Here is a 25,817-nt window from a genome sequence, read left to right as displayed (position 1 = left end):
CTCAGTGGATTAGGCCGCTGCCTTCGGCTCAGGTCATGATCTCAGGGTCCTGGGATCGAGTCCCGCATCGGGCTCTCTGCTCAGCAGGGAGCCTGCTTCCTCCTCTCTCTCTCTCTGCCTGCCTCTCCGACTACTTGTGATTTCTCTCTGTCAAATAAATAAATAAAATCTTAAAAAAAAAAAAAAAAAGCTTCAAGGTAAAAGGAAACAGAGCCACAAGATGAGGGATATGTAGGACAATGTTAGGATCTAGAAAGAAAAGTGAAATGAAAACAAAAGATTAAAAATTCCACATAAAAAAAATTCCATACAGATAAATAATAACAAGTGAAGGACTTTGGAAGACCCAATTACAACAGTATTTTTTACGGGTCAATTACAACAGTATAAACAGAACTATGAAGAATGAATAATTCAATTCCCTGAAACTAGGATCAAAAAAACATAAAGTATGGGGGGTGGGGAATAGCAGTGTTTTGAGCAGAGAGAGAATGGGGTGGAGATGGAAGGGATCATTTTTCCAACGAAATTTTTGACAATATAAAATGGCATAAAGACTCTATAGGACTGATTGTGGCAAGGATTATTAAAAGGGCTGTTTTTACAAAAAATATTCAAGGTCTTCATCAATTTTCTCAAAGTCTCTTTTTTCTTTTTTTTAAGATTTTATTGTATTTATTTGACAGACAGAGATCACAAGTAGGCAGAGAGAGAGAGAGGAGGAAGCAGGCTCCCCACCAAGCAGAGAGCCCGATGTGGGGCTCGATCCCAGGACTCCGGGATCATGAGCCGAGCCGAAGGCAGAGGCTTAACCCACTGAGCCACCCAGGCACCCCTCAAAGGCTCTTAATATCAGGCTCCTATGATACTCAAATCATTTACTGCCCTTGTCAATTTTCCTTTTTTCACTTAAGAACTGGTGTAACTCAAATAAATCCTCATTTGAAAATGGTTTTGGGGGCGCCTGGGTGGCTCAGTGGGTTAAGCCGCTGCCTTCGGCTCGGGTCATGATCTCAGGGTCCTGGGATCGAGTCCCGCATCGGGCTCTCTGCTCAGCAGGGGCCTGCTTCCCTCTCTCTCTCTCTGCCTGCCTCTCCATCTACTTGTGATTTCTCTCTGTCAAATAAATAAATAAAATCTTTAAAAAAAAAAAAAAAAAAGAAAATGGTTTTGGGTAGAGCAAAGGGCATCCTTAACATCATTTCCATAGACTTAATAACAATTTACATCTGCAAGATTTGCAACTTACTATATAGTATATACATCATAAAGACAGAAATTTACCAGAGTAAATATACTTACATTTAAAATAACCTGTAATTATGCAGACTACAATCAGTCAGATAAAAAGTACCCTCTTGCCTTCCTCACTGCACTTAAATTATGCTTTGTATTATTTGTACAAACTAGTTCACCTTTGGGGGCACGTGGATGGCTCAGTTGGCAACACGCCCCAACTCTTGATTTTGGCTTGTGTCATGATCTCAGGGTAGTGAGATCGAGCCCCGAGTCCGGCTTTGCAGGGAGTCTGCTTGAGATTCCCTCTCTCTCCCCCCACAACCTTGCACATACATAGCTGCACACACTCTCTAATAAATCTTTAAAAAAAAATAGTCCATCTTCATCACTACACGCTAACTACTGCAAATAAAGAAAACAATTCATGCTAGTAGTGTCATTCACATGACAATCACACAAAATATTTGTTGGGGGGGGAGCCACTGCTCAAAGGCAGAAAGGACACACACAAGTGATTGTTCCTGGCGGCCACCTGAGAGGATACAAAAGCCTACCTGGCAAAGGGAGCTTAAAAGGGAACTGCAGCCTTTTAACAAAGGAATTGTGGCAGGACTAGCCTGAAAATGGGAGGGTAGGTATTGATTCCGGAGCTTCTAAAGGATAATTACGACTATATCAGAAGCTAGCTTTGCTTCAGTGAAATATTTAGGGGCTAGAGAGTACCTCTGACCACAGCCAAGGATGGCCATTCATTGAACAATATTCCTTGAGCACCTACTATGTGCCAGGAACCAGTCAAGCCACTGGGGATAGAGCAATAGAAGAGACACTATAACTGCCCTCATGGAACTTGTATTACTGTGAGGAGAAAGACAACAAGCCAATAAACAAGAGATGTCAAATAATGGTAACTACCATAAAACAATGTCAGACAAAAACAGTGCAATAGAGCAAGTGGAGGTACTTATAGAAGGTGGTCAAAGAGGTAACACTTCCACAAAGACCCAGATGAAAAGAGGGAGTCATCTAAAGCTCTGAGACCTATTTCCTGTATAGGAAAGAGTAAAGAGAAAAGCTCTGTGAGGGAAGAAGCATGGTTGCTAAGAAGAAAAGCAGGAAGGTCACTGTGGGTAGAGAGGCATGAGCAAGACAGGGAGCGGAAGGTGATTAAGTCAGAAAGAGGTGAAGAGGCCAAGTCATGCAGGCCTTAGAGGTCACAGCAGGGAACTAGGGATTTCTTAACATTGTGACAGGAAGAAATTGGAGGGATTACTGACAGGAAAGTGACAAGGGAAGCAGGGAAGCGACAAGATCTGCTATGTGTTTTTAAAAGTTTGGATTATTCTCGTGATCAGAGAAATATAAACTTTTTTATTTGAGCTTACAAACAAATCATAAATTATGAAGAAGCTATCCTTAATATTCCTGCCATAAAGCTTTATCATACAGTTACTGACTTAAAAAACATAAAGATACAAAAAAAAATCCTGTAAATACCATCAAATCACAAAAGAATATTTCATAATTTTTCTGCATTATTCTTTTTTAAAAAATAATTATTCCAGCATTAATCTCAACCTAAGCCTCACTTGTTCCAATTTATAGAAGACATTGTTTATAAGATTCCTCTTTTTTTCCCTTCCACAGTAGACAGGAGACAGTTGAATAAAATGGATTTTTGCCAAAAGCCAAAATATCTCTATTGCCCCCTAGTGTCCTTCTAAAGAATGAAGGCCTTCAAAGATTTGCAGCTTGGAAATGGTCAGGAACACATTGACTGGATTTTGGAACAGAGCTTCTAGCAACCTCTGCTGACGGAATCTTGCAGGTGTAATTAAATTGTTCTGTTTTAAAAAACATTAATTTCCTCTGAAGTTAAGATCATTAAGGTCCCTCACACTGTTTTGTTTTGTTTTTTAAGACTTTTCTTCCCAGCCAGCTGCAATTAAATTAAAATTGGTCATTAATCAAATATGGTAATGACGATGAAAACAATGATAAATCCCAGCAATTCTAAGTGCTTAGAATGTGTCAATCCCCATCCTAAGTGTTTACTTAAATCGTCTCATTCTCATAGCAACTTCTGAGAACTAAAAGAGAACTTTTACCCACTGTTAATTCTTCAACCCTATGCATAAGGAAGAGACTGACTGATACAGGTGGCTGGCAATGACCAAGGCCAACGGGATGAGAAGCCTCAGACCAGAAGTCAGAGAAGCACAGTGGTGGCCCAAACGTGGACTCTTCACTACAGAACGTGCCAGCCTGGGAGTCAGAGAAAGTTCATGGAAAACAGGTGCTCACAACTAAAAAGGCACCGCTATATCTAGCCTTTAGCTACAGTCATAAAAATGCAACTTTTGATTTTTTGCAGTAACAGGCAAGAGGACAGCAAGGCTAATAAAAATCCTCAATAATCCCAAAGTCTCCACTTAACTGTAAGTTACAACCTTTTTTACATTTAAAAAAAAATCAGAATCGGGCACAATAGATATGATTTAGAAGTTCTTTTTTACCCCTCTTTTCTCTGACTCTACCAATCTGAAATTTTGTTCATTAAGCTCAAAGAAAAATAATAAATCTTCAAATACTAAATACTTCTAATTAGTTAACAATTGGTATAGTTTGACAAAGTTAGGTAATGGTTTGAATGCTGTTTCCATTTGCATTCTAGTTGAAAGAACAATTCCACTACCACTGTAGGTAAGTAAAATGGAACAAAGGAGAAATAAAAAAGCAAGTTTGTCATCAAAAGAATTATGGTATACAACATTAACATCTCCATTCCAGTGACCTCAACAGTAGTAACACCAGACCAACTACTAACCAGCAACTGAAGTAAACTACATATAAAAAAACAACAAAATTAATCATAACCAGGTGGTATAGATTTTATTCCGTCTCCTAATTTATGTTCTCTCATAACTCTCCTTCCAATTATACAGCTGTTAAACTCATTCTTTAAAAGTTTTGTGACTAGAAGGGGCACAAAGAACTATTTGGTGACAGAAATGTCCCATATCTTGTTTTGGATGGTGCCTGAACACAAAATATACAATTATTAACACTTACCAAACTGAACCCTGAAGATCCGTACACATTAAGATATATAAATTACACCTCAATGAAAACAATCACAATTCCTTTTAGTCACAATTCCTGTTTTAAGAAGAGAAAACTATAACTTTTTTTGCCTCATTTGACAGGTAGGTTCTAGTTACAGTCTATATAATTAAATTAACTAATATCATAGAGCAGCTCCTATAATTATTAAACTATTATGTAACTAAATTGTAAACTTAGATTAAAAATAATAACAGATTGTAAACTTAGGAAAAGGCAATATAATGGTTCTACCCGAAATAGGTATCTTCATACATTTTTATATTCATATTTCATCTGTTCATTCCTCAATCCTCAATCAGAACACTCTCAAATGTCATAAAATGAACTGCTCAATTATAAAAGCCAAATACACTCAATCCACTTGACAAATATTTACTCTGTATGTACTACTATATAAAAACACTACACCAGAGGTTTTTTAAGAGTTTTTAGAAATTACTGAACCATTTATATACAAGTCCCTATACTTGAGATCATTACAAATGATTGCAAAGTGGAGGCAGAGGAGTTAAGACAAGCACACAAGTAATGAATGAACAAAGAAAACAGTTTGTGTTTGCTATGGAAGGCAGAAGCCAAGCCTGGGGAGTAAAACATGCAGTTGACATCTGGAGGGGCTGCATGGAGGAAATCACATTTGAAATGGTCCCTAAAGGCTGGACAGAATTTTAACAACCAGGAACTAGAGGAATGGATGGAAAGGAAGCATTAAAATTTCGGCCTGTACCAACACAAAACTCTGTTAGGGAGAACTAATGGGCAAACAGGAATTGGTGAGGTCTGATCAATTTAAAAATCAGAACTTCCATATATTTGCCTATACTCATGAAAAATCAGATATGTCCTTAAAAAATATATCCTGAATTACCAATACGACTAGTGCTAAATGGGAACTGATATATGCCAGTCGCGGAAAATAATCAGAGAGTGGGTAAGATGGAGACATCAAGACCTTCTACAACACCTCCAGTGAGGAGACACCCCTCAGTGCTGCTGACTTCATCCGAGTGGCTGTCCTCCTACCTAGTCTACTCAGGGTTCAGACCAGGGAGGAAGAAGAGCAGGAGGGGGAAGGGAGCGGAGCCAAGGGATGGATAGCTGGTCTTTTTTTTCTTCTTCTTCTTTGAATAAATGTCACTTTTTAAGGCAAAAAAGTAAAAATATATATTTTAAAATATTTTTAAAAATGAAAAAAGGAATCCTTCTGTAAAGTTTTTTCAAAAATCCATTTCCATACTTCCATTTCCCTTATGAGTATTTTAATGATTCTCTATATAAAAGAACCTGACAAATAAATAGTTGAACTTGACAATATCTTTGGACTAGCCTTGGGGCTAGTTTTAGGGATTCCTTCTTTAACAAAATGAACCAAAAAGTCTGCAACTCATTTCTTAAGAAAAAAACAGTACAGGGGTGCCTGGGTGCCTCAGTTGATTAAGCATCTGCCTTTGGCTCAGGTCATGATCCCAGGCTCCTGGGATCAAGCCCCACGTCAGGCTCTCTGTAATGGAAGAGAAGTGTTTGGTTCTCCCTTTCCTGCTCCCCCTGCTTGTGCTTTCTCCCCCTGTTTGTGCTCGCGCTCTCTCTCTCTCTCTCTCGCTCGCTCTCTGTTAAATAAATAAATAATTTTTTTACATTCCTCTAAAAAAAGAAAAACAGTATAATAACTAAACTGCAGGATATAACAGATACAAAAAAAAAATTCAAGTGAAATTCATGCATGCTAATATAGTAACCAAATCCCAAGAGTTTCAAGACTGCATCAGTACCCATAAATTTTACATCAGTTGTTCCTTTAGAGAAAGGTAGCTATATAATATATTTACAATGAACAAAATAAAATCAAGTAGAGTCTATATCATACAATAGTAAAGGATTACTCACAATGGCTACAGTTTTTTTCTAGAAAGTAACTAATTTGCCATTACTAGAACCAAAAGCACCAAACACTGAATATAAATTTACGCTCACTCCAGAGTTGCTAATTGGCTCCCACCTCTCCATATCATTCATCCTTTCTAATAGAAGCACTGAATTTCTGCTACAATCCTAGCTTCCTAAAGTAAATATGATATTTCTCATGTAAAAGATTAAGTTCAAAATCAGCAGCTTTCTTTATCCCTTCTGCATGCCTGCTGACAGAAATGCAAAAACTATGGCTATGGTTTGAGCATACATCTTGAAGCCCACATTATTGAGGACAAAAGGACGGAAGCAAGCTCATCCATGTGTGTGCCATGTGTGGCACACTGGACCTACAAGCTAGTTCTGGTCCACTTAACTGTTGATTGAATTTATGTGAGATAGAAAGAAAATGAATTTATGTGAGATAGAAAGAAAAGACTACTTCTATCTTGTTTAAGCTGTTGTTGTTGTTGTTGTTGTTGTTTTTCCGTTTTGTCAGCATCAGCCAAATTACATAATACAGTAGTCCTCCCTTAACCATAGTTTCATTTTCCAGTTTCAATACCCACCACCAACCATGGTCAGGAGGTCAACTGTAGCCCAACACACTGTAGCACCGATGCTAGGTCATTCACCTCACTTCGTCACACAGGCATTTTATCATCTCACATCATCAAAATGTACGTATTTCGATAGAGATCATATTCACCTAACTCATTACAGTATGTTATAATTGTTCTATTTTATCATTAGTTGTTCATCTATTACTGTGCCTAATTAATAAACAAAACTTTATCATAGGCATATATGGATAGGAAAAAACATAGTATACACAGAGTTTGGAACCATCTGCCTTCAGGAACCCACTGGGGGTTTAGGAATGCATCCCCCACAGATAAGGGGGGACTACTGTAAGGTACTAACTAATACACAAGCCAGCCCCTTGAAACAGGCTCACAGCTCCACGGCTTCCAAGTACAGAAGGTAGCAGAGTAATGTTAAAAGCAAAGAGGGCCTGGGTTTAAATAACAACTCTACCACTTAATGGCCAGGTAAATGACTAAATAAGCAAATTGGGCAAATAATTTAACCTCTGTGGGGGGAAAAATGAGAAATATTTACTGATTTTTAAAGGTTCTTATTTACTCAAATTCTTTTTTGTACTGAAAAGCTTTATACTTTTATTTATACATTCAGACATATCTTCCACTAAGCTTAGTCCTAATTTGTTATTGTTGTTCCTGCTGTGAAACAGGTATCTTTTCTTCATTAACCCTTTAAACTACATACATAAAAATAAAAATAAATTAAATACTATAAATTAATCTGTTATAAATGTTTTTTTTAAGATTTTATTTATTTATTTGACAGACAAAGATCACAAGTAGGCAGAGTGGCAGGCAGAGAGAGAGAGGAGGAAGCAGGCTCCCCGCTGAGCAGAGAGCCCAATGCGGGGCTCGATCCCAGGAGCCCGAGATCATGACCTGAGCTGAAGGCAGAGGCTTAACCCTCTGAGCCACCCAAGGCGCCCCCTGTTATAAATGTTTTGATCAGTTCTTTTTTATTTTAGGTAGAGTCACACTAAATACAATAATCTTACTTTTTCCTTTCTAATATTCAATTCTGATTATTTCAATTTTACTTAATTGGCAAAAATGTGTAGAAGAATAATGCAATAGTTACCATCCTTTATTCCAGATTTTAAAGGGAATAACTCTAATGCTCCTTAATTATTTATAACACTGACTGCCGGTAGGAAGCATGAATGTATAATTTAATGAGGTATAAAGGTTTTCTTTTAGTTTCACTTTTAGATATTTTCATTAGAAATTACATTAAAAATTTTTTATTCACTTTTTGCTATATATTTAAATAGATGACCATAATGACAAATAACAGGCACCATTCTAAGGGTTCCAAATACATTCATTCACTCACAGAATCATCTACACAATTCCAGTTAAGTATTTTATTAGCCCCATCTTACAGAGGAGGAAAAAAAGACACAAGAGAAGTAACCAGCTTGAAACTGAAAGCTCCATGTGGCTCCAAAATCCATTCTCTTAAATACTACTCTACATCATTTCCCTGTATCTATATGTTACTTCTTTTTATTGCCTGGATCACTATTATAATACTCCAGTTAACACTGGAAGCTGGGAGACAATCTAAGTGGCTACTGCCATTGTAGTGATCCTAGATTCACTAAGGTGGTAGTAATAGAGATGGCCAGAAAAGGAGCAATCTGGCTGGAGAGAGATCTAATGAGACTTACAATGAATGGATGTGGGACAGGAGAGAAAGAAAGTAACCAATCATGGTGACTAGGTTTTGTGGTCTACCTGTTAGCAAATATTTAGAACTCTGCTTCCTATGATTTATGTTAATTTTTTATGTCCCTTGCTTTTCTATTTTCCTTCAGGCTTCCTAATTTATGCTTTCTTATAGCACTTCACTTCATTAAATCCTTTTTGGAACAAGATAAGATAGGAATTTATTCACAGAAGATGTATTTTACTTCCATGTTCAATATTATTCTGTTTGGAGTTTTTTCTCTATCTGTTCTAATTTTTTTTCTTTCTTTTCTCTTTTTTAGTTTTTCATTTTAATTCAATTTAGTTAACACATAGTATAGTATCAGTTTCAGGGGTAGAAGTTAGTGATTCATCAGTTGTATTAACATCAAGTGCCCTCCTTAATGCCCATCACCCTATCCATTCTAATTTTTAAATTAAGATCTTAGTTGGCTTACAATGAAGAAATGTTAACTGAATGCAACCCCATTATTTGTCTCTAGTCACAGGCAATCTTATGGTCAATATGGAAAAATATGAGGCAGGAAAAAAAAAATTAGGTATAAAAAAATCCTCATTCTCACAATCCAGAAACAAGCAATGTAAATCCTTTTTTCCACACATCTGTATCATTTAAATTTTTGAACTCATACTGTTTAGACAGTTGTACATCACTCCCTAGTGCTACTGAAAGCTCTTATTAAACACATTCAATGACTGTTTACTATTTTATGACTACACAACATTTCACTTGTCTTTCCTCTTCCTACTAGACACGTACTCACATTATTCCTGATACCACCAGGGGTATGGACATGCTCTCATCATTTCCCTCAAATGAAAACAGATTGGAGATCCAGTGCTCCAACCCACCACTCCCATGGAACACATTCTGAAAATCATTATTACACACAGTACTGTGATAAACATTTTTGGGCATAAAGCTTTCTCTAAATTTCCTCAGGTTAGACTCCCAGAAGTACTATCACTGAGATTAGAGGATTGTTAGGCTCTCAATACTTGGTAATACAGTTTCAATAAGAAAAACAACTGTCAGGGGCCCCCGGGTGACTCAGATGGTGAAGTGACTGCCTTCGGCTCAGGTCATGATCCTGGAGTCCTGGGACTGAGTCCCACATCAGGCTCCCTGCTCAGTGGGGAGTCTGCTCCTCCCTCTGGCACTCCCCCATCTCATGCTCTCTCTCCTCTTTCTCTCTCTCTCTCAAAAAATAAATAAAATCTTTAATAAAAATAAAAATAAATAAAATAAAAACAACTGTCAGAGCTATGGCTCAACTCAAAGACAATTTACTCATTCATAGTCCTTTGCAGACCATGATGGTTATGATTTAAGAGGTGTAATTCGAGATAAGGATAAAAAGATCTAAAAATGGGTGTGATATAGCAGCAGGTCGAGTCGGGCTGAGTCCCGCATTGGGTTTCCTGCTTCGCAGGAGTCTGCTTCTCCCTCTGCACCTCCCCCTGCTTGTGCTGTCTCTTGCTCTCTCTTTCTCAAATAAATAAATGAAATCTTAAAAAAAAAAAAAAAAAAAAAACTTCAGTCTAAAAACTGAAGGATTCCATTCAAGGCCAATATAATTTATCCAAATCTAAGATGGCCACTGCGAAGCCACATTCACAACACTTCCAAGTTTCCAAACTGTTTGTTTTACCCACCATCTCTGTCCTAGGTCTGGAAATGCTGGTTACGATATATATCCAAAAGAGAAACAGAAGGAGAATTGGAACATAATTGGCATAAGAAATCTCCCACTCCTATTTTATCTACCTTCCAAAGTCTTAGTTAATCCATTAACAACGCTAATAAATTTTGAATTATCAATTAGTGTACACTTTAAAATTAAGGCTGTTATTGGAACATTCATCAACAGCCTTGCTTTGCACATTATTTTATCAGCATATTCTTTTACTAGGTTTACCAAAAAAGGCACACCCATCAAAAGACTTAAACAATTTTCTTTCAAAAGATTCCATGCATACAACCTTATAAGACAAACAAACAAACAAAAACAGAAAATAGGGGCACCTGGTTGACTCAGTCAGTTAAGTGACTGACTCTTAATTTCAGCTGAGGTCATGATCCCAGGGTTCTGGGAACGGGCCCCACATTGCGCTCCCTGCTTGGCAGGGAACCTTCTCCCTCTCTCTCTGCCTCCCACCCCCGGCTCATGCTTGCTTGCTCTCTCTCTCTCATACACTCTCTCCCTTTGTCCCAAATAAATAAGTAAAATCTTTAAAAAAAAAAAAAGAAAGAAAGAAAAGAAAACAAACAAACCAAAAAACGTACACACACAGAAAACTGTTATAGTCTCCTGAAATGCTTGAATTACAGCCAGGAAAGACTAAAGTTTACAAACAAGCTTCAGAGCCCATACCCAAGCACAGCTTGGTAAGTGAGGAAAGTGCACAGCTGCACTTTGGGTTTACTCACACATCAGCTTTATATCAAAGGTCTGGTCTTCTTTATCAACTTCCTATTCTAGGCAAGTTGATTTCTGGATCATCTGAAATCTAACTTCGCAAATTGTGCCTTTGTTCCTGCCATTTACTCTTCCTAGACAGGACGTGGCCGACCCCCACCATGCTCAACAAAATGTAACCCTCTACAAGGCTCATTCAAACTCCATGCCCTCCAGAAAGTTGCTCTTATGTGTACTGATCTCTAGAGTTGATCTCATCAGCCTCATCTTTCCACTTACCCCTAATAGGAAGACTCAGCCATGCACTAATCACATGACATGTCACCACCTGACATGCACCTGCATACATCAGAGCCTTCAGTATAGCAATTTTCTGCCTGCTCACAACACCCTTCTTTTTTTCCATTCTTTCTTTCCCAGCCTCTTGTCAGCCTTGCAGACCTGCATTAATCAGGCTATCCAATAAAATACCACAAACTAGAGAGCTAATCATCAGAAATTTATTTTCTCACAGTTCTGAAGGCCAGACGTCTAAGGTCAAGGTAATTTGGTTTCTGCTGAGAGCTTTCCTCCTGGCTTGGAGATGTCCACCTTTTTGCTTTGTTATATGCAGACCTAGCTCTTTGGTGTCTCTCTTCCTACAAGCAAACTAAATCTTTAAGATCAGGGTCCACCCCTACGATGTAATTTAACCTTTATTACTTCCAAAGAGTCTCATGTCCAAATGCAGCCACACTGGGGGTTAGGGCTTCAACACATGAATTTTGAGGGCACACAAAAATTCACTCACAATATTCTGACATTTCATGATCAACCTAAATTTATCCATATGTGCTTGAAAAAAATATCAAATAAGGGTTCTATATATGTTCAGTAGAGAAAACATATGCATTCATATTGTTCACTACGATACTCTTACTGTTTGTTTTAAGGATTTCTGAATCTCCATTATGATTGTAGATTTGTCTATTCCTCGTTATTCCTATCAATTATTTTTGTTTAATAAATATTTCTGTCAATTTTTGCTTTAAATATATTGTGTTAGATTGAGAGATTAAGAAATGCCAAATTTTCCTGGAAGATAACTTGTTCCCTTTAGCATTAAGTAATGACACTCACTTGACTAATTAGGTTAATAATGACTTAAAGATTATTTTGTCTTAAGTCAATTTTGTAAGATTAATCAGTTATCTTTTGGTTAGTATTTTCCTGCTATTTTTTATTTCTCTTCCTTTCCAACTTTCTGGTCATCACGTTTTAGGTGTATCACTCATAAACAGAATGTATCTGAATATTTAAATCTACTCTGAGAATTTAAATCTACTCTAAGTGGCAATTTGAGTCCACTTACATCTACTGCGAATACTGATACATCTGTATTTGTGCCTACCGCCTTATTTTTCTATCTCTGTTTACCAAGATTTTCCTCTACGTCTTTTTTCTCCTTTCCTGTCTTTTACTAGAATGATTGAGTCTTCTTCAGAGGCAGATTAAGAGTATTGCAATGGAAGTGGTGCACACAGTAAGGGGGTGCATTTTCTGTAAAGAACCTTAAAACAGGGGCACCTGGGTGGCTCAGTTGGTTAAGTGTCTGCCTTCGGCTCAGGCTATGATCTGAGTCCCCGGATGGAGCCCTTCTTAGCAGAAGGGAGGGAGAAAAGGTTCTCTCTCTGCCCTTCACCCTACTTGTGCACTTTCTCTCTCTCAAATAAATAAAAATCTTAAAAAAAAAAAAAAAATGGGGCACCTGGGTGGCTCAGGTGGGGCACCTGGGTGGCTCTGCCTTCCACTCAGGTCATGATCCTAGTCTCCTGGGATTGAGCCCTGCATCAGGCTCTCTGTTCAGTGGGGAGCCTGCTTCTCCCCTTTTTCTGCCTGCCTTTCTGCCTACTTGTGATCCCTCTCTGTCAAATAAATAAAATCTTAAAAAAAATATATCTTAAAAAAAAAAAGAACCTTAAAACAGTAATAAAATCATCCAAAGATGAGTCTGTTTTTCATTATCACCATTTGCTGGCAATTCTAAAAATGTCAGATTAGAAATTTGTTTTTTATTGATTTTTACTATGATTAGTGCTGAATTTTGATAATATATATTAGCTTTAAAGTGGCATATTTTTATTCTTTCAATAAACATTGTATTCTACCTGAAGTTAATTTACAGAACTCCCAGTTAGACAGTCGGCACCACACTGCATACATGCACAGACATACTCTGATATGTATGTTTACAGATAATGTTCTGAGTGGTTCAGAATCATTCAAACTTACTTCAAGGGTAGTTTCATATCTCTAATCCTTGTTGTACTACATGTTTCTCCATTTAAACAGCAGATCCAAAATAAACTGATATATTAAAGAAACAATACTTGAGTACCTCCCATTCTGTTACTCTTTGAGAAAAAAACAAAAGATGGGAGACTAGGTTGGCAGAAGAATTCAAAAGGGCAACGTTTGAACACCTGAATTATTTTCACCAACAATATTCTAAAGCAGATCATTTGATGACAATATTTATCATAATCTGCCATTTATTTTTATGTAAGAAAAAAAATATATATAATATATTTTAGTGAAGAGGTATTTTTTTTTAAGATTTTACCTATTTATTTGACAGAGAGAGAGAGATAGATCACAAGAAGGCAGAGAAGGCAGAGAGAGAAGGGGAAGCCTGCAGGGAGCCTGCTGCGGGGCTCGATCCTAGGACCCTGAGATCATGACCTAAGCCAAAGGCAGAGGCCCAACATGTTGAGCCACCCAGGTGCCCCGAAAAGAGGTATTTTTTAAAAGCCACTAGAATGGATATCAAAATTTTTTTAAAAATAGAGGAATGGCGTGTCTGGGTGATGGACATTGGGGAGGGTATGTATTGTGCTGAGTACTGTGTATTGTGTAAGACTGATGAATCACTGACCTGTACCTCTGAAAAAAATAATATATGTTAATAACAATTTAAAATAAGTAAAATTTAAAAATAAAAGAAATGGTCAACATTGCAGTTTCAGGAATCTATTATGAAACAAGATTTTTTTTAAGATTTTATTTATTTACTTGAGAGGGAGAGTGATCAAGAGAGAGCACAAGCCAGGGGGAGAGGCAAAAGGGGAAGCAGACTCCCCACTGAGCAGGGAGCCCATGCAGGACTCGACTGGGATCAGGACTTGAGCTGAAGGCAGACGATTAACTGATTGAGCCACTCAGGTGCCCCATGAAACAAGATTTTTTTTCTTTTTTTTTTTGTTTTTTAATAACATCTTGAAACAAGATTTTTTAATGAAACTACCAAATTTATCCTTATGTGCCTCTTTTTTTAATTTCACATACACGTGCACACACACATACATGTATGTGTATATATATGTATACACACACACACATACACACATCTCAGGTTTCAACTGAAAAATATTTTTCAAAATTAAAATTAAAAGCTTTCTTTGATTTGTCTCCCCCTCTGATTTCCCCCCGTCTCACTTCTCCATGAGAGACTGCAGACTCTGAGAAACAAACTTGGGTTTTGGAGGGGAGGAGAGTGGGGGGTTCGTGAGCCTGGTGGTGGGTCTTAAGAAGGGCATGTATTACATGGAGCACTGGGTGTGGTGCGTAAACAATGAATTTTGGAAAACTGAAAAAAAATAAAATAAAATAACTTTTTAAATAAATAAATAAAATGAAAGCTTTCTTTGATCTGCGACTCCCAGTTGGCTCAGCTGGTTCAGAGTCCCACTCTCGCTTTCTGCTCAGGTCATGGTATCAGGGTGGTGAGATGGAGCCTTCCGTTGGGCTCCACCCTTGGCATGGCATCAGCTTGAGATTCTTTCTCCCTCCCTCTGTTCCTCCCCTGTTCACATGCTCTCCTCTCTCTCTATCTCTCTCTAAAATAAATTAAAAAATCTTTAAAAACCTTTCTTTACCAATGAATTAACAGATTGATAAATTTGGTATACTGGTACTTAATAAGATTATGCAAAGAATGCCCATTTTGTAAAGACACTGACAGATTTGCAAAAGCTGTTTCTTTTCTGATCATTATTTGTTTCGTCTCAATTATTATGGAAAATAATTTATCACAGAGGAGAGTGGTATTAAAAAATGATCTACTGCTAGTGTGAAATACACAAAGTATACCAATGGTTTTCTTTTACTATTTTGAGGTTATACAATTTATTTCTATTCTTTGGACAATTACTCTTAAAATTATACCTTTCATACTTAAACTAATTTGAAGTTAATTAATAGCTCTAGCCTCCTTCCAAATAATAGAAGGATTTCCAACTGAATGAACTGATTCCACTCTCCTGTATTTCATTATTGATCACAGTAACTTTTGATCCACTTTGTTTTAAATTGCCCTAAATCAAGGTAACTGGGTGACTCATTCAGTTAAGCAGCTGCTTTAGGCATAGGTCATGATTTCATGGGTCCTGGGATAAAACCCCACATGGGGCTCCCTGCTCAGCCAGAAGTCTGCTTCTCCCTCTACCCCTACCCCCATTCATGTGCACGAGCTTGTTCTCTATCTCAAATAGATAAAATCTTTTTTTAAAAATCACCCTAAATTTATTACTATTATTTATAGTAATGCTTGTAGTAATGCTTGTGGTAATGCTCAATGCTTATGTAGATTTAACAAAATGTCTGTCAACCCCTTTTTTTAAGACATTGCTTCCTACTGCCCATTTATTATTGGAGTTATATTTCCTTGTTCCTAAAGTACATCCTTTAGAGTTCTTTCAACAAGGGCTATCAGTAGTAAGCTCAAAACTGTTCTTTATTTGCTCTCACTTGTGAATAACAGTTAGCAGGGAAATGATCCTTACACTACTCCAGTGAACTATTCCATTACTACTGATACACTTACCTCCTCCTCCTCTGAATCACCATCATCATCATCTTCTTCTTCTACTTCTTCATAAAGAGGTGGAGGTAAAGGACCAAGGATATCTTCCTCGATATGATTACTTGGCTCTTCTGTCATTTTAAGGGGCAAAGGAGGGCCAATTAACTCATCATCAGAAGAACCAGAACTCTCTTCACTCTCACTGCTGCTTGTATCCCTGAAAATACAAAAACAGAAACTCTTTGCCTCTGCTGTAATGAAGAACACACTCTAGAGATGGTACAGATCTCCTAGGAAACCTGCTTCTCCTTTTAACAGCTGGGTTTTTGTTTTAATTAATTAAATATGTGTAATTTGTTAAATTTGTAATTCAAGCATTAAATGTGTAACTCAGATATTATTTTATCTTAAGAAAGTAAGTTTCTGGGGCACCTGGGTGGCTTAGTGGGTTAAGACTCTGCCTTCAGCTCAGGTCATGGTCTCAGGGTCCTGGGATCGAGCCCCGCATTGGGCTCTCTGCTCAGCGGGGAGCCTGCTTCCCTTCCTCTCTCTCTGCCTGCCTCTCTGCCTACTTGTGATCTCTGTCTGTCAAATAAATAAATAAAATCTTTAAAAAAAAAAAGTAAGTAAGTAAGTTTCTTTTGTCTACTTATCTTAACCTAAACAAAAAGTCACAGCAATTATATGTTAGAGGCTCATTAGGGCCTCCTCACTCATAAAGAGCCAGCAGAACAACTGGAATGTGGAAGAAAAACTACAAAATATTACATCCATTAGAAAGAAAACCACATGATAACCAATGCTTCTGCTCACTATATCTGAATCCAATCACTGTTTACCACAGGAGCGCATACAGTCAGCCATGTAAGAAAGTGAGTATTACTCCCAAAATGTTTCAATGTATTTTCTGAAATACAAATCATTTCTCAGTTTTTTTTTTTTTAAAGATTTTTTTTTTAATTTATTTGTCAGAGAGAGAGAGAGAGAGCGAGAGTGGGCACAAGCAGATAGAGTGGAAGACAGAGTCAGAGGGAGAAGCAGGCTCCCCGCGGAGCAAGGAGCCCGATGCGGGACTCGATCCCAGGACGCTGGGATCATGACCTGAGCCGAAGGCAGCTGCTTAACCAACTGAGCCACCCAGGCGTCCCCATTTCTCAGTTTTAATTCAAGTTTTCTGAGTTGCTAAAAATGTTCTATGTAGCACCCTTGGATTCTAAAACTACCTTACTGTAGAGAGTATTATAATGATTCTCAACTGTTTTTCTACCCAGCACATCTGTAAACTATTACACACTTCCTCTAAAGTCTCTATCACACTCCTCTAGGCATTCTGAAAGTCACCACCATCCACCATCCCTCCTAAACAACCCCAAAGGGTTGAGAATTACATTCCTAATTACAACAATTAACATATCAAATATTTTATAAAATTCAAAGTATTATTGCCATCTACTAAATATTTCTCATATGTGTTCACTGCTGTCTCTAGCACCTAAATGATGCCTGACATGTAACAGGCACCCAATATCCACGGATACTCATCTACGTTCACTATTGAAGGGAATACATACATACATGCTATCCATATACAAAGGTTACTACCTTTGTTTGGAGCAAGCAAACCTCCACAAAGGGAATTTCTTGTTTTTGCAATGGCTTAGCTCACTGTGCTCCAGCCCCATAGGCTTTCTTTCAAACTAAACAGGTTAAGCTTGATCCAGCATGAGTGTCTTTGAACTTGTAGTCCCCTCTGCTGGAACTGATTGTTAAATGGCCTCCTTCTCTTCATTCAGGTGTCCTCAAAGAGGCCTTATGGTGCCCACTTTCTGCTTTCTCAAACACAGCCCTATCAGTCACCATTGTCTTCATTACTTTACTTAGGTTATTTTTATCATACACCTCACTAAATTATCTTATATAATTGGTTACTTAGTTGTTTATAATCTGTTATCCATCTCCTCAGATACCCGACAACAATATGAGCTCAGAGATCTCATCTGACTTGCTAATTACTATAGCCCCAATGCTGAAAGTAGTGCCTAACCCACAACAGATGTTCAACAAATCACAGTTGAATGACTGAATAGATTTTTATTAGAGTAGTCACACTCCAAAATTTTCTCCCTTGTCATTAAGTCACAAATTCCAAACTATACTAGTTTAGAAATCACACTTTCTTAATGCAAAATTATTCAGAGCACAGAGAGTTCTAAACTAAAATGTTAACACTTAGCACCTATGCTTTAAATGACTTAACTAATTCAGAAGCACTGAACTGAGAACTCAACGAATCCAAGCTGATTTTTTTTCTTTTCTTCTTTTATTTTATTCTTTTTCAGTGTTCCAAAATTAATTGTTTATGCACCACACCCAGTGCTCCATATAATACCCAGTGCCCTCCATAATAGCCACCATCCAAACTGATTTCATGATGGATTAGACAGTCCTAATACTGACACGAAACTGGATGGAATGTATCTGCTTCTATGCAGCTTCTAGTTCCATTTCTGTCTTTTTGCTTCTAATATACACAAGCCAAGAAAATAAACAATTTTTAACATAGTTTCAATTTCTGAAAAACAAAGTCCATGAAATTATGCCCAAAAATGTCCATGACAGAAAACAGAACACATTCCATGTTTAAAATACGCCTTAATTAAATGTGCTATCAAAATATGAACCAGAGCCTAAAAAACAATATGTATCTCAAGAAAAAACAGAGGACTAAAACCTAGTATTTTTCTCAGCTGACTTTTTATTTTTTTAAGATTTTGTTTATTTACTTGAGAGAGAGAGAGAAAGCACAAGCAGGGAGAGCATCCGTGGGAGAGGGACAAACAGACTCCCCACTAAGCAGGGAGCCTGATGTGGGGTTCGATCTCAGGACCCCGGGATCACAAAAGGCAGATGCTAAAATGACTGAGCTGCCCAGATGCCCCTCAGCTGACTTTTTGAAAGAGAGTTTAGTTAAGCATAAATATGTAACTGTACAATTTAATATAGGAACTAAATCAGAAACAAAATTCATTCTTTCTGGTATTAATTTTTTTTTTATTTTATTCATTCAACAGAGAGAGAAAGCACAAGCAAGTGGAGCAGCAGGCAAAGGGAGAGGGAGAAGCAGGCTCCCCACTGAGCTGGGAGCCTAAGTTGGTGCTTGATACCAGGACCCTAGGATCATGACCTGAGCCGAAAGCAGACACCCAACCAATAGAAGCCATGCAGGCGCCACTGGTACTAATTTCTTTAGAGGAAATGCAAATGTCTAAACAATTCCTACTTTGCAGATTTGGAGTATATGAATACTTCTTTCCTATCCTGTAGCTATGTTTCATAGAATAAATGACATAATTCTTTCCAGCTTTTGATGTGTAAATAGTACTTCCATCCGTACACCATTTCTTTAAATCCAAGAAAAGTAGTAGTTTTAGATGACTTCCTCTAAAACAAATTTTAACAACACTATAGATATTTTTTTAAATTATTTATATGTTTTGTGGGGGTGCCTTGCTGCCTCATTTGGTGGGGTATGCAACTCTCAACCTCAGGGCTGCGGGTTCAAGCGCCATACTGGTTGTAGAGATTAATTAAGAAAATAAAATCTCGGGCGCCTGGGTGGCTCAGTGGGTTAAGCCGCTGCCTTCGGCTCAGGTCATGATCTCAGGGTCCTGGGATCGAGGCCCGCATCGGGCTCTCTGCTCAGCAAGGGAGCCTGCTTCTTTCTCTCTCTCTCTGCCTGCCTCTCTGCCTACTTGTGATCTCTCTCTGTCAAATAAATAAATAAAATCTTTAAAAAAAAAAAAAAAAAAAAAAAGAAAATAAAATCTCAAAAAAAAATTATTTGTATGCTTTGTGAAACAGACTCTTAATATATCACAAAGGAAAAAAACTAACCTGAAATTTGTTTAAAATATATAGGACTGAATGAAAGGAAGAGGAATTCCAGAACCAAATTCAAATTATCATAAGAAATAATTTGTAAATAACATCAAGTATGCATTTAAAGATAGTAAAGAAGATGACCACCCTGTAATGACTACTGAACATCCATAATATAAAATAGCAAACTACTCTGGAATCATACCCCACATTACATACTGGAATCACCAAGATAAGCCAAAGCCACCCCGCACCAAAAAAAAAAAGTTGGACTCCTACCTCACACCATATCAGAATTAACTCAAAATGAATCAATGACCAAAATATAAGAGGTAAAACCATAAATCTCTTCAGGTGCCTGGGTGGCTCAATCAAATAAAGCATCTGCCTTCGGCTCAGGTCATGACCCCAGGGTGCTGGGATCAAGCCCCACACTGGGCTCTCCTGCTCAGCAGGGAGTCTGCTTCTCCCTCTGCCTGCTTGTGCTCCCCGCCACCCAATCAAATAAATAAAATCTTTTAAAAATTTAAAAAATAAATAAAACCATAAAACTCATAAAAGAAAAACAAGGGGAAATCTTCACAAACTATACTTTGGCAATGGATTCTCAAGGTGGTACCAAAAGGATAAACAACAAAAAGAAAAAATATGTAAGTTGGACTTCATCAAAATTAAAAACTTCAATATGCCAAAGTACATTATTGAGAAAATGAAAAGACAGTGGTGCTGGCTGGCTCAGTTGGTACAGAATGTGACTCCTGTTCTTGAGGGTATGAGTTTAAGCTCTACATGAGGCAGAAAGTTTACATTAAAAAAATATTTAAGAAAGTGAAAAGCCTGGGGTGCTCAGTCATTTAAGCCTCTGCCTTTGGTTCAGGTCATGATCCCAGGGTCCTGGGATTGAGCCCCACATCAGGCTCTCTGTTCAGCAGGAAGCCCGCTTCTCCCTCTCCCACTCCCCTTGCCTGTGTTCCCTCTCTCACTGTGTCTCTCTCTGTCAAATAAAGAAATAAAATCTTTTTTTTAAAAAGTCCTTAACTAACATGTACTTTCTTATTTATTTAAAAATGAGTGGGGCGCCTGGGTGGCTCAGTGGGTTAAGCCTCTGCCTTTGGCTCAGGTCGGGATCTCAGGGCCCTGGGATCGAGCCCCGCATCGGGCTCTCTGCTCAGAAGGCAGCCTACTTCCCCCTCTCTCTCTGCCTGCTGCTCTGCCTACTTGTGATCTCTCTCCCTCTGTCAAATAAATAAATAAAATCTTTTTTAAAAAATAAAAAATTAAAATGTGTATTGGTTTACAAAATTTCAAGAGAATTCTTTTTAATTATGGGAATTCTCCCCTCAAGGAAAAGGTCACCACCTTTCTCAGGACTAAAAAAGACTGCTTCCCATTGTGTCAACGCATAGTAATTGTGGTGACCAATAAGAGAAGCTGCCATTTGCTTCATAATTTCTGAGAAAACTAAAATCTGATAGTGTCTACTTGCTGACCTCTAATTAGAACTAAAAATCTTTAAAAAGAAAAAATCAGTTTCTTAGAACAAAATCAGTCTTAATCCTCTTTCTTTACAAAAACTTGGGAATGATAGTTTAATGAAATCTTTTTGAGAAAGTCAAGCACCTGGAAGACGATTTAGAGCCATCTCTGACTATGTATGACCCTGAAGATGTTGGTTCAATATCTTCATTTTGCCTTCTTAATTCTTTCTCTCTGTTCATTTCTTCCTCTTTTTCTCTTGCTTCTGTAAAGATTTAAAAAAAAATTTCAATAGTTATGACTTCAAAAATTTGTCAGGATCAATAAGGGCTAAAAATTAATATAGCCAAAGTGATGTAATTTAAAGTAATGCCAGTAACAGCAAAAACTTATCAACCTAAGTACCCAGATTGGGAAAATAACTGAACCACTGTATATCAACATAAAATCCTGCCAACAGGGACATGTGGGTGGCTCAATCGGTTGAGCGTCTACCGTTGGCCAGGGCAATGATCTCAGAGGCTTAGAATCGAGTCCCCAGTCAGGCTCCCTGCCCAGGAGTGAGTCTGCTTCTCCCTCTCCTTGCCATTCCCCCTCCTTGAGCTCTGTATCTCTCTGACAAATACATAAAATCTTTAAACAATTAATTAATTTAATACAACCAATAAAAATAGTGATGGAAAATATTTAAATCTGGGAAAATAATAACAGACAAGCTAAGCAAAATTAACATGTGAATAGTATGTGAATGACACGGCACTATCTAACGGGGCAGCTGACTAGCTTAGTCACTAAAGCACGTGACACTTGACTTCAGAGTTGTGGGTTTGAGCCCCGCATGGGGTAGAAAGATTACTTAAAAATAAAATCTTAAAAGGGGGCCTGGGTGGCTCAGTGGGTTGCAGCCTCTGCCTTTAGCTTGGGTCATGATCCCAGGATTGAGCCCCGCATTGGGCTCTCTGTTCGGTGGGAAGCCTGCTTTCCCCCTCTCTCTCTGCCTGCCTCTCTGCCTGCTTGTGATCTGTCAAATAAGTAAATAAAATATTTTAAAAAAATAAAATCTTAGGGGCGCCTGGGTGGCTCAGTGGGTTAAAGCCTCTGCCTTAGGCTCAGGTCATGATCCCACAGTCCTGGGATCCAGCCCCACATAGGGCTCTCTGCTCCTTGGGGAGCCTGCTTCCTCTTCTCTCTCTGCCTGCCTCTCTGCCTACTTGTGATCTCTCTCTGCCAAATAAATAAAATCTTTAAAAATAAATAAAAATATTTTAAAAATAAAAAGAGGGGCACCTGGGTGACTCAGTCAGTTAAGCATCTGCCTTTGACTCAGTTTGTGATCCCAGCACCCTGGGATCAAGCCCTGAGTCAGGCTCCCTGCTCAAGAGGGAGTGTGCTTCTCCCTCTCCCCGCTCCCAATTGTGCTCTCTCTTGCTCTCTCTCTCAAATAAGTAAATAAAATGTTTAAATTAATTAATGAATTAAGTAAATAAAATAAAAAGACGTGGAAGGTGACAAGTAAAAAATAAAGTGTCCAAAGGTAAGACTTTAGGTAACTTCACTTTTTATTTTTAATATATTTTAAACTATAAACTCAGAATTTTGTTCATTTCTGATTTTCCCCTCTGGATTTGTGGTAAGGGACTTCCCACAAAAATCTTGAGAAAATTTCAGATTTCTAGAGTTATTTACCTTGGAAAGACCAAAAAAAAAATTATCCAAAGAAATTTGATCTTTTTTCTCTGACATTGTCACTCTACAATTGGAGGGCACACAGGAAAGAACTGAGTTACTTAACTTGTTCTCAACTGCCACCATCCTCAACGGCCTGAGATAATCTTTAACATTTTTTTTCTTAATAATGAAAAACAATACACCTAAAGTTAAACCATATCACAAGGCACTTATTAATTGGAATGTTGTACTCTTTAGGGTCTTTTGTTGATAGGATATGGAGGATAAGAAATAAGAAGATAACAAACATACATGGACAAGTAACTACATAGCCTTTTATGTCAAACAGGGGAGATAACACTACAGGATGAGGAAAGGCAAACACTAGCTCATGCTGGTATTTTTTATGCTCACCGCTGGGCTAAGGTGGGTGAGTTAGGTAATTCTGCACTCTGATGCTGAGGTTGAAAAAAAATTAAAATAAAGAAGATAATGTCTAAATAGAAGAGAAAGCCTGCATGGCTCCTACCATCATCCTGCTTCTCCAGTCAATCCCTCCATACCCTCCAGGGTGAGAGGGGAGAGGTTGAGGGGCTGGGGGGCCAGGGGGGTGGGGGCGAAACCACACTTGGACACTTAATCCTAGGCTCTGGTCTTGGGGCATTTCTGACCTTAATCAGTGAACAATATCTAGGCATACATTATTAGCTTCCTATACAGCAGCCATTTCTTCCTTTTCCCCTTGCTAGGAAAAACCACAGCTTTCTCCAGGTAAGAGGAAGCAGGTGCTTCAGCAGATGCTGGGCCCCTCCCTGCCCAAAGGGGTAAAGCTTGATTCCAAGTCCATTCTATTGCTCTTGCCAGTGGCTGTATTTTGGAACTAACTTTCCACACTAACACCAGCCTATAAGATATAAAAAGTCAACTGGAGGAACATGTGAGAAAGGTTTTCTTACTACTAAAAAAAAAAAAGATATACAGAACAGTATCCTTTCAGCCTGTGGAGGTGGTCATCTGCTTGTAACAAAATTTCACTTATAATTTTGGGTGATGAGTGCAGTCAGTTTAAAACAAGCCAATAACCTAAAACTGGCAAAGCAGAAAAAGGGGGGAAAACTTAAATGTTCCTCATGCCAGGACTCAGAATATGGAAGAGCCCCATTCCGGGGCTCTTTTCATGTGTAACACTAAATTTTTCTTATTTGAGTCATTTTTAATTAGGTCCTCTATGACTTCTTTGCAAATAACTACCTTTTTTTTTTTAAAGATTTTATTTATTTATTTGACAGAGAGATCACAAGTAGGCAGAGAGGCAGGCAGATAGAGAGGAGGAAGCAGGCTCCCCGCTGAGCAGAGAGCCCAATGCGGGGCTCGATCCCAGACCCTGAGATCATGACCTGAGCCGAAGGCAGCGGCTTAACACAATGAGCCACCCAGGCGCCCCAAATAACTACCTTATAATAACAACCTTAGTTTAACAAATATTACATCAGCTAATACATGGCGTTTACTATGTATCAGGGTTTTTTTTTAAGATTTTATTTATTTATTTATTTATTTATTTTTCAGAGAGAGAGAGAACTCCCGACAAAGGGTACCATTTCATGCATTTTCATCAAATGTGGAACCAAGTACACTGTCAGCACTGTAAAAATGCTCTGTATCTTCCCTTAACCAAAGTGAATTAACCTACTATCCAACACCTAATTTTATTCTTCCAAACACCTCATTTTATTATTCTACTTTCAGTTACCAATTTTTGGATAGCCGTTTCTGAAAAGCTTCTCCACATGTATGCAATATTTGTCTAGGTAACAGCAAACTACCCAAAAGTACCATCTCTCATCTGGGCTCATTCACACAAATTGCAGAGTCAAAGGAATATAATTTGGCACATAAAAATCTCAGAGCCAATCATTATAGCAATCACTTAACTTAAAGAAATGAGACTTAAAATAAAACGTAAAGGAAATAAAATTACCGTAAATATAAGCTAGAATAAATGTTTTCTCATCGTAAATATAAGCTAGAATAAATGTTTTCTCATCATGAAACTTAAACCTTGCTAAATGTTTTTGTTACTCTAACTTACAAAACAATTCACTAGCTTACCAATTTCATGTAAACCTAAATTCAAAATATTTAATGCCAAAATACTAGGAAATTTTAAAAAATATGAACATTTTAAGTACATTAATTACATTTCTCCATTAAATATTTAGGGACGTAACTATTATGTACTAAGCTCTACTAGGCTTATACTTACAGTATAAATGTGAAAACAAGGTTCTTATCCTCAATATGTGAAAAATATTAGGAGAAAATTTATAGTATTCCTTAAAGTGTTACAGATATAAAGGCAGGGAACAATTATTATGTCCAGACAGTTTTTCAAAAAAATCCCTAGAAAAAGTAAAATATGTGTGAGGCCTTAAAAGATAAGGTAGGATTTAACCAGGTAGGAAGACCATTTCAGGTACACATACACACACAACTCTTTAAGCTTTTCTAATTTCTAAAATCTCTGGGACAGGTTTTCTTTTCAGGATCACTTAAAATCATATTCAAATCCTATTTTAAGGGGCGCCTGGGTGGCTCAATGGGTTGGGCCTCTGCCTTCGGCTCAGGTCATGATCCCAGGGTCCTGGGATCGAGCCCCACATCGGGCTCTCTGCTCAGCGGGGAGCCTGCTTCCTCCTCTCTCTCTCTGCCTGCCTCTCTGCCTACTTGTGATCTCTCTCTCTGTCAAATAAATAAATAAATAAATCTTCAAATCCTATTTTAACCGTTTTTTCAAAGATGTTGTTTCCTATCCTACCATAGACAAGGCTCATAAATCCATCTAAAGCACAGGTATACCTAGGGACACCTGGGTGGCTCAGTCAGTTAAGCCTCTGTCTTTGCTCAGGTCAGGATCTTAGGGTCCTGGGATTGAGCCCTGGGTAGGCG

At 37.9% G+C, this 25,817-nt stretch overlaps 1 protein-coding gene across 1 annotated transcript in view; it reads right to left on the bottom strand.

Moving 5' to 3' along the window:
- The window catches only part of WDR70 (WD repeat domain 70), a 298,705-nt gene that overhangs the window by 265,256 nt on the left and 7,632 nt on the right, over positions 1-25,817 (bottom strand). Inside the window, exons 4-5 of the mRNA XM_059417015.1 lie at positions 21,345-21,465; positions 15,867-16,062 (exon numbers count right to left, since the gene is read on the bottom strand). Coding sequence (XP_059272998.1) covers positions 15,867-16,062; positions 21,345-21,465 — 317 coding nt within the window. The remainder of the gene's footprint in view (positions 1-15,866; positions 16,063-21,344; positions 21,466-25,817) is intronic.

The sequence above is a fragment of the Mustela nigripes genome, chromosome 12 (genome assembly GCF_022355385.1).
Source record: "Mustela nigripes isolate SB6536 chromosome 12, MUSNIG.SB6536, whole genome shotgun sequence".
Lineage (NCBI taxonomy): Eukaryota > Metazoa > Chordata > Mammalia > Carnivora > Mustelidae > Mustela > Mustela nigripes.
Note: the sequence above shows the minus strand (reverse complement) of the source record. Positions and strands in the feature narration are given on the sequence as shown.